This window comes from Zeus faber (genome assembly GCF_960531495.2).
Source record: "Zeus faber genome assembly, chromosome: 17".
In the NCBI taxonomy this organism is placed as follows: domain Eukaryota; kingdom Metazoa; phylum Chordata; class Actinopteri; order Zeiformes; family Zeidae; genus Zeus; species Zeus faber.
This window is the reverse complement of record NC_137204.1, coordinates 15761593-15771592: the sequence shown is the minus strand read 5'-3', so window position 1 is coordinate 15771592 and position 10000 is coordinate 15761593. Positions and strand designations below refer to the sequence as shown.

General features: G+C 47.3%; 1 protein-coding gene across 1 annotated transcript in view; it reads left to right on the top strand.

Annotated features, from left to right (window-relative positions):
- astn2 (astrotactin 2) overlaps positions 1–10000 on the top strand; it is a gene marked incomplete at both ends in the record, with an annotated part of 347495 nt that overhangs the window by 302043 nt on the left and 35452 nt on the right. Inside the window, 2 exons of the mRNA XM_080017621.1 lie at positions 4809–4942; positions 6455–6603. Coding sequence (XP_079873747.1) covers positions 4809–4942; positions 6455–6603 — 283 coding nt within the window. The remainder of the gene's footprint in view (positions 1–4808; positions 4943–6454; positions 6604–10000) is intronic.

The following is a 10000-nucleotide window of genomic DNA, read 5'->3' as shown; positions in this document are numbered from 1 at the left end:
TGTTCGGTATCGATCAGATCGATGGGGATCAGTCGTCGGCTTTCGCAGCCGTGCGCGGCAACGCTTCGTAGAGAAACATCGCCGTCGCACGTAAACATCTTCGTCTGTGACTCGTGGGGCTTCCTCCCTCCGCCGCCCCCCTCTTTTTTTTTTTTTTTTCTCCAATGCTGCACGGAACCTATATAGATCTATCTTTGTTCCGGGAAAATGCATAATTCGTGGTTGATCAATATGGTAAAGAGCAGAGTATCATCTTCTGCTCTGGCGTGACTTGGCTAACAGCCCCTGACACGAGGAGAGGAGGCGGCGGCGGCGGCGGCCATACTTTGTGCCTCGGCGTCTCCGCCGAAGGACCCTCCCGGGTGTCTGCGAGTCTCACCTCGACGCGGCGTCGTCACCGCTCGCTTCGTTTTAGTCTCCCTTCAGTTTTTAACGGTTGTGCCCCACCACCCCGCACCCCCCCCCCCCCCCCACCACCACCACCACCACCACCCCCACCAACCCCCGACCTTGTTCTCGTAGCCACAATTAGATTGCCTGTTTACCCAGTGGAGACTGGCTTGCATTACTCTTCAAACATAAACATGCTGGTAATCGCTTTGTCTATTTTTCACAAGTGCAGCCATGCAGTCAAGCGAGCAGACCCGTATGGGGTTTTTCTAAGAATCTGGTGGTGGTGAATGGATGGCAGTCCTGTGGTCTCTCTCGCTCTCTCTCTCTCTCTCTCTCTGCCCCCAGCCGTGGAGGTCATTTCTCATTGCTTGTGTTTGTCTAGTCTGCATGTGTGCGTGCGCGGACCCGAGTTCCAGAGCCGGGGCTGTTGTGTTTGTCTGTTGCCCGCTTCCCCGCCGACACGAGGTGACAAGACCCCCCGACGCTTTTGATTTTTTGCAAGTAGCCGGCCACATGGTTTCAGGAGTGAGGCAAGAAATGTAATAACCCCCTCTGCCCCCATTTTTTTTTTTTTTTTTTTGTTTTCTTGTGAGTTATTATATGGATTACAGTGCTTGACTCCTGCCATAATAACCGTTCATTCAGCGGGCTCGTTTACAGGGGGATGTGCCGGAGGCTAAATAACGGGGAAAGCCTCCCCCGCTGGGGGTCCGCTCATTATATTGGCAGCGAGGGGGCACCTGGGTTCGAGCTCTCCGGGTCTCATTTTTCATACTTTCCTTGCTTCACGCACATAACCATCTATCTCCCACTCTCCCCATCATCTTTGAATTACCCCTCCGCTTTGATCCCCTATCATGTACCCGTTTTTTTTTCTTTCTCATCTCTTTGACCACATTCTCTCTCTTCGTACTCCGCCTGATTCATTCGTCATTATTTTCTAACCTGAACGCACCCTCGATTCTACTTCTCGAGTGGGAATCGGCGGTATTGGAATCAGTTCCCATGGAACAGTGTTTAGCCTACTGTACCTACAGCTTACAATACAGTGTTTTGGAAATGCTAACTCAGCGTCTGGATGCAGAACTTTTTTTTTTTTCGGCTGGCTGGCTGTCTGACTGTCTGTCTGTCCGTCTGTCTGTCTCTCTGTCTGTCTGTCTGTCTGTCTCTCTGGTACGGGCTCTGCTCAAATTCATTTCAAATGTCCAGTCAACACATCAGGAATATTCTTTGGCGCTTCCCCAATGCGAAAGAAAGACAAAGTGGAGAAATCAATCATTGACGGTCGCCCAAATGTGTGTGTGTGTGTGTGTGTGTGTGTGCGTGTGTGTGCGCGCGTGTGTGCGTGTGAGTGAGCGGGTGAGCTAGTGAGTGAGTGAGCGGGCGGGCGAGCGAGTGGGCAGCTCCCTTGAAGATGTGTGCGGTCTCGTCAATTTCACGGCTTTTAGATGAAGGAATGTCATGGCTTTCTTGTGCAAGAGAGGGTTTTTTTGGCTTTGTTTTGGAGGCCTGGTGCCTGGTGATAATGTTTCCGCTTTCTTCCAGCCTCACTCTTTGGGTTTTTCTTTTCTTTTCTTTTTTTTTTTTTTTTTTTTTTTGCGACCGTGATCAAGCACATCTCCCGAGTTGCCTGCGCGGAGAGGCACTGCTAACCAATTAGAGAACATAAATAACTAAGTGCTTCATTGATCCACCGTGTGACAGCGAGCGCAAGAGTGCTCACAGACTCCCCTGAACTCAGCGAGAGTAGAGCACTGATGTCATTCTTTATCACTTTTACAGTAATATTGGCATTTTGCGGCCTTTTAGGGGATGACTGAGACTCTACCTTTGTGTGTGGTGTGTGTGTGTGTGTGTGTGTGTGTGTGTGTGTGTGTGTGTGTGTGTGTGCGCGGGCGCGCGCGATTCTGTTGATGAAGCAGCACAAATGCAGAGATGGAAGATGTCGGCGCTAGTTTGAAGTTGTCAGTGAAGTCGGTGCCTACTCTTTTCAGGTAATCCAACGTGCGATCTTAGCCTCGGTGTTGGGGGGGAAAAAAAACCAAAACGCGTGCGGGGCAGAGGCGTGCAGCCGAGGTAGTCCTGGTGCATGACAGACAGGGAGGAAGCCAGTGAAAAATAACATTTTGAAAATCAAAAAAATATATATATTTTTTATGTCCGGGTAAATTGTGCCGATGTTAATCAAAAAACGTTTCTGTTAAGTTCGCTCACCTTGTCAAACAATATGCCGACCTGGCAGGGGGTGGTCCTCGCTTTCCGTTGACGTATTTGTGCCGTTCTGATTGGCCGCTTACAGGGAAAAGGCGGGGGGCGCAGTTTTGTTGCGCCCACAGACCCAACAAGTGACATTTGTTGAGGTTGAATAAAGTTGTGTGTGTGTGTGTGTGTGTGTGTGTGTGTGTGTGTGTGTGTGTGTGTGTGTTTTGTGTTTTCTCGTGTCATCAATGTACCCGATCACGCCTATTATTCTTAAGTTTTGAACCGGCTCTGCGTTCTTCCAGTTGTCGTGGGTCCCGTCGGACTTGACGCCGTTTTGCCGTTCAATTACGCTCCACTTGTTCAGCGTTTTTGTTTTTTTTGTTCCCTGCCTGTTTAAAGTCTGCTAGCTTCTAATCCCTCACTGTCCCACTGTTTGTGTGACAACATTCGTATTCGTCGACTCGGCGTGGCTTTTCCCTGCGGTTTTAATCGAGGGGAAAAAAAAAAAAAAAAAAAGTTTCACGACTTTCCAGCTGCCCTCCCTCCGCGCCCGGCGCTCGGGTCCCGTCGGAAACCTCGTCTCACCGTTCGGAGGAAGTCGCTACTGTGCTCGGGCGGATTCCATTCGGTGGGCGAGGCCTTGTTGTCGGAGCGAGGGCGGAGACGGATGGATCACAAACAGACTGTTCAGCCAAACTTGGCGGCCTTGAAAAGTCAGTGTAAAGAGGCCAAACTTCCAAGGTCAGGCTATACTTTGACTGAAGTTGGACTACGGTGTCAGGACATTATCTGCTGGATAAGAAGAGTTAAAAATAAACCACAGTTTCAACTAGGGTGATACTATTTGTGCTACGGAAGTAGTAACCAGTAGACCTGTTTCTTCCGCCCGTTTTTTACATTTTGTAAATTAAAGTTTATTTTTCGGTGTTCAAAGTTGGATTTCCAGTCTTTGTTCTGCAGCCATTTCCCTCCTTCAGACCCGTTGTGCTCCTGCTGTTGACATCTGGGACGCCTCTGCTGAGAGCTTATTGGCAGCAGAGGACAGAGGATCCTATAGGATCAGTGGATCAGTATAGTAAGCAGATGTTTACGATGAATGATGCTTACTATAAATGATGTTTTACTGTCAATGATGTTTACTAGAAATGATGTCGACCATAAATGCTTCAAATGTTGCAGTGGGAAATGAGATTTACAAATGAGTGAAGAAAACCTAATATGAAAAATATAACATTTTAAACATTGCTGTTAATATATACAGTATACAGTATACGCATACGGATTTGTGAAGTTAACCTAGACATTTAAACAGAAAATGTAAAGAAGTGCTGTTATAAAGTTGCAGTTAAAAATCGATCTAGAATAGCTATCTATCTATAGATGTCTGTCTGTCTGTCTGTCTGTCTGTCTGTCTGCCTGTATACTGTATCTTTAAGGGAGTTTTCTCTCTCAGCCTCTCTCTCACCGTCACTTACTCTCTCTCAAACGTACACACACACACACGCACACATGCACGCACACACGCACACGCACACACACACACACACACACACACACACACACACACACACACACACACACACACACACACACGTACACAAAGGCAGCAGACACCCTGTGACCTTTCCACATCCAATATTCCCAATTACCGGAAGGCAGGAATATCTTAGTAAACGTCACGTTTTCTTCTGGAGGTGAGAAGACTGTGAGTACCTCCACCCATGTGTGGGTGTGGGTGTGGGTTGGGTTTGCACTAGCACCCCGTTTACACCTCGAAAGTGTAAACGGGGTTGTTAAGTCCCATAGCAACGGAAAGCAACGGGGAGATATGCGTGCCGCGCCACGCAATGGACAAAGACGTCTCTACGTCATCGTTCATTCGAATTACGCAGTAAACGGGACAGTGCTGCGCTGCGTACACTACACACCGCACCGACATTTCAGTCTGTATTGTTTTTATTTTGCCCACGCGCCGAGGTCTTCACATTTGGCCTTTGCAAATGGAAACGATGTACGTGTTTACATGCATATAGGGCAGGGGAAGTGAGATCCGATCACAAGTGGTAACTCGAGACGCAGGCGGAGACGCATTCTGACGCCGGGTGTGAACAGACGTACTGAGAGCCGCCCACTTGTGATCGTGGGTGTTAGTACCGGGGCGTTAACGGAACCTAGGTTATGATGTCATTTCTCTCACCTGTTACCCTTCACAGGCCTTCAAGAGCGCTACGATGAGCTCGTACTGGTGCGCCGGAATGGGGGACGTCATCGACAACTGGTGCCGCTGCGACCTGAACGCCTTCAGTAAAAGCGGTCTGCCCAACTGCAGCCCCCTCAGGACGCCCGTGTAAGTCCCAGCGCTGGCATGGAGCCTGCTCTATGTGAATGTCTCCGTGGAGCCACGCGGCGAAGGGGGTTATGGGTAAACGGAGGTCGCAGGGGAGCCGACGTGCCCGCCACCCGAAATCGCGTCCTGGGCATCACAGGCAAGCTGATTGGCTGAATTGTATCAACTTCCTGTCAGGAGGCGGGTTCAAAACGGTAAAGACGATTTAGCAGACGGAAGCGCGACTTGCGGATGAGGTTCCAAGGTGGATTTTTATTTGCGTGTCCATATGTCTGGGTTCTGAGGTTTTTCGAATAAAGTTTGGAAAAACAAAACAGAAAAAAAAACGTCTTCTATGTTATGGGTTCACTAAATGTGCTTCCCCACAGTGGACATGAAATGTTTACATTTAAAGACTCCAATTACACATAACAGTTTAGAAATAATAAAAATAAATCTAGTAGTAATACTTTTTTATGAAATGTTAATGACAATCAAATTCCATTTTGTTCCAATGAAATAAAATACTGAAATTTTTACCTTTGCTTCATCGCAATCAGAATTGCGATCAGTTTATTATCTCGTTAATATATAGTGTATATATTGAAAAGGAGTTAGTTATAATGAGGTTTGGTGTGTTTCAGTACAAACCATTAGTTAGCACTAAAAAAATACAATACTGTACAGTAATGTACAGTAACAGCAAAGAAATAAAATTATATTAAAGGTGAATCTAAAGCAATGCAATGAAATTGTCAAATATATACAAATATTCGTATAATATGTATGAACATGTAAAGAATATGCAACACTTGATGAGACTATGCACAAGATAAATTATTGTTATGTGTATAGTGGGTATAAATTGTAAATATTTATTATAACCATGTACTAAATAGCATATAACAGTATGTACAGTGTCGTTGCACATATATTATTGCAGTAAACTGCGTAAACACAGTAAGAATGAGTCAATTCTAAAAGGAGGGGTATCTGATTGGACCCAGGTTGCTGACGCTGCAGTTGGGCATGCTGTGGTGTGCAGGAAATACCCTTTTATCAGCATAACAATTCATAAATATTATTTAGACATTCCATGTAACATCATACACGGTTAGTTAATATGTTGTGCTTTCAAATGAAAGTGAAATATAATTACATTAAATATACTGTAGCAGATCTTAGGTTTATGACTCATGCTCTGAGTCATAGACGATGACGCACCTTTAAATCAAGTCGTAATAGGGTCCCAATAAGGTTCCAAAAAGGGCCAACCCATCTTGTCTGTCTGTCTGTCTGTCTGTCTCCCTTGTTGATGTCCTATTGAGCCAGACAGTGCATTCCTAACGGTTGCGGGAGTGCTCTGCTGTAGCTGTATCTGCATAAATTCCAGTCGTACCCGCGTCCTCAAAACTGGCCTTGACCAGGAAATGCATTGCTGTGACAGCTGTCTTCGAACGTTCACTTTTGTATATTTGTTTTCCTTTTCATTCACCGTCTTCTTCTTCTCCTGCCTATCCCCCCCACCATTAGCCTCCGCCTGGCCCCTCACCTGGAGCCCTCCAGCACGATGGTGGCCTTAGAATGGGTGGATGTGGAGCCTCTGATTGGCTGCAAGGTGTCGGACTACATCGTCCAGCACAAGCGGGTGGAGGACCCCTCGGAGGCGGAAGTGTACACAGGTGACACACACACACGTCATGTTTGTGTTGACTTTTGATTCATCTGATTTAATTTGATTAAGTATGTTTGTCTTATGCATTACATTCGATTATTTTGTTTCAAAAAAGTAAGGGGCCCCATTTGACAGAGCAACATTTTAAATATACCCTTTGTGTAAATTATATTTGTAGATGCTGCTCAGGAGATAAAGCAGCAAATGCAAAGGCAACCGTTTCAAATCAAGGTTCAAACGCATATCCACACACGTTGGTGTCGTGTCATTTGTCCTCCTCGTACAGCCGGTTTTCTGTTTGTATTTGGTTATTTATGTTTGTATTTCAGCTGGCACATTGTTATTTTTAACGGTTGACATTGAGATCTTCTAGAGTTAATCGGGTACGTTTGTAGTGGTTAAAAAAACAACAACAACAAAAAAACAACAGTGACAGATCCTTATAAAAATCTATTTTAAATTGGGATACATTCGATTTTTATTGACTCTGAGGCCTCAACCAGAAGGTTTTGAAATAGTCACTCCTTATAGGAAGAGGACAAAGGGAAAACAGACAAAGGGATAAGACGGAATGAAGCAGGGTGGTCTGGCGCAATTAAGGGTTCTGGCCCCGAAGTCGATTGGTTGAGGGGAGAAGGGCTGACGAGTATTGAGGCGGTGGCGGCGGTGAGTCAGAGGTTCTCGGGTGAAATTTAATAACATCCGAGAAAATAGGTGCTCTGGAAGTAGCCGGCTTTAGTCATCGCCCGGCGCGGACGGGTCATCCATCAAAGCCCGTGCGGCGCGCTGATGAAGCACGGGCGCGGGTGAGGAGAGAGCCGGGCACAGGCACCTCCGGAGAGAGGCGTCCTGGCAAAGGTGTGGCAAGACGGGGCAGATGGCGCGGGTGACTCACCCCGCCGTGTGCCAGCCACCGCCATAAATCCTGCACCGCGGAGGCCGCGTGATACAGATGGTAAGTCATCTCGTGTTACCTGTCACATTTCATTCTCCGGCCTTTTCCCGTTCGCAGCCGTTACGCGAACTAAGTCGGCGGCGCGGTGAGTAATGTCTTAGTTCGGCCTCTTTGTAGTGACGGTGACAACAATCCCTATTCGGTGTTTATGTGTGTGTGTGTGTGTGTGTGTGTGTGTGTCTTTGGAGGCGGCGTGTCTGTCCGTGGTGGCGCGCTGCTGGCAGGACTCATGAGTAGCAGCGAGATCATCCATCTCGATCTCCGTAAACAAAAGTCCGAACGGTGCACGCTTTAACCGGGAGAGAAATCGAAACCTATCCGTCTCCGAAATGGAGAGATCAACAGTGCAGACACAAACCGAGAACTTATTGAATTTGGAAAAACCAAAGGGAACCGAAACGCATATTTCAGTCCACCGTTACGTTTATTTTTTTCTCTCCTCAATTTTGTAAATACACTTAATGTGTTGGTGTATGTGATGTAGCGGGGGCATTTGATCTTCCGTCTTCAAAAATCGAATGTTCAAAAAACCTTTCCGCGGCGCTGGAAACGGCTCCTTTTTCTTTCGCTGTTCATCCGACACCGTCGGCTAGTTCGTTAGCGTGTCATGAGACAGTGCGGCGCATCCATCTCCGCCACCGGATCGCCCCACAGATCTCTCCCGTCATCGGCTTGTCAGGGCCACTTGGTCTTCTCCTCGTCCCTCTCGCCTTGAGACCGTCGTTGGAACTCATCCGCACCTTCCGCCCATCCCAATCCGGACCGGCCCCGGCGATTTCTCGGCACTCGCAGACTTCGACAGCGTACTCCCTCTCGGAGCCGATCTCGAAGCGTCATTGTCCAGGACCGCTGCGGTACGGAGTCATTTGGGATCATCAACGATGAACCCGCATCTTAAAACCCACCTTGAAACCCACCCGACCGTCTTCCATAGCCCCAACAATTCATTTAGACAACTGTTTTTCTCAGGGAGTGCGGGGCACAAGAGAGCCTTCCCTCGCCTCCCAAAGCTCATTGGGAGCTTGATTTGGTATTCGGTAAGAAGTGGGCTAATGAGTTGCCCCCCGTCGGGCCTACAACTGTGCTATCGATCTCCTGCCGTGCACCACTCATCCACTTGGCCGACTTTACTCCTACACTGGCCCTGAAACTGAGGCTGTGGAAGGCTGTGTTCGGGAGATCCTCGCTTTCTTGGTTTATCGCTCCCTTCCTCGGCCGGGAGAGTCGTATTCTTTGTGGGCAGAAGGATGAGTGTCAGAATATATACCTGTCTTATTATATATATATATGAAACTATCATATATCCATGATAATAATAATAATACATATACAGTATCTAGTAGTCCTTGCTTTCACCGTGAGTCACTCGATCAGTCAATAGAGCACAACAGTGATTTTCCAGAAGTGGAAATCCCATAATATTCAGAATCGACGATTGTGATTGTTTAGCCATAATGTCGTAACCATCCAAGGCAGACTCACCACGAGCTACGGCGTGAGATGGTGAAATGATGGCATATGCTCCTGTAGACGCCATAAGTCCGTGTGATATCAACCTTGTCTTAATACGAACGTGTTTTATTCGCGATGTCATGGAGAAGTACCACCCTACCAGCTATCCCAAAGCGTAACAGCGAGGTTTTTTTCACGTCGTTTTGCGGCAGTTTCACGACGTTTTACGGCAGTTTCATGTCACCCCTCCCACGGAACTCTACGATCCCTTACGCTACGTCTACCGCGGTGCGACCATGACTTCAACACCGTCATTAACAATATAAACACTATGATAACGACAAAGGTTCACGAAGAAGCGAGCTAAACTACCGTGGGCTCAGATGTCATTGGAGAGGTACCACTCGCTGTGGTTTATGGGATGATCCTTCACTCTTATGTACAGTCTTTCACCTTTTGACTTTTGTTACGTTTTCATATTTTTCTATTTTTGGGCTTTCGAATCAAACGCTTTTGCGGCCGCCGTTCATCTCCTCGTCGGTTGGCCCGGTTCCGGGTTCAAAACTCTTCAGATCAGGATGAGATTGTTGAGCTCCGTTTCAAAGGAGCGATCGGGGTTATCATGTCGATTTACCAGGTTGAAGTCCCGGTGTTCACTCGCTGCCCTCCAGCCTTCGTGTAAGTCTCAAGAATCACTGTGTTCACCCTCATTTGCAATGACGTCGAGATGTCCAGACAAAATAATGAACCCCTGGATAACGAAGTTGAAGGAATTAGATGCTGAGACGGAATGGTTTGGGGTCATTGATTTGAAACCGTTGAACTCCGCCCACTCCACTCCGTCGGTGTTCCGAGACGGGCTGGCCATGCTGTCAGCCGTTGGGTCACGTTATCTTGCGATCTCATTTCTGTCCGTTTGTTTCGATCGTTTTTTTTTTGGGGGGGTTTTTTTCCGCCTGGATTTAAAAGTTGCCAAAAGTGTTGGGAAACATACCCC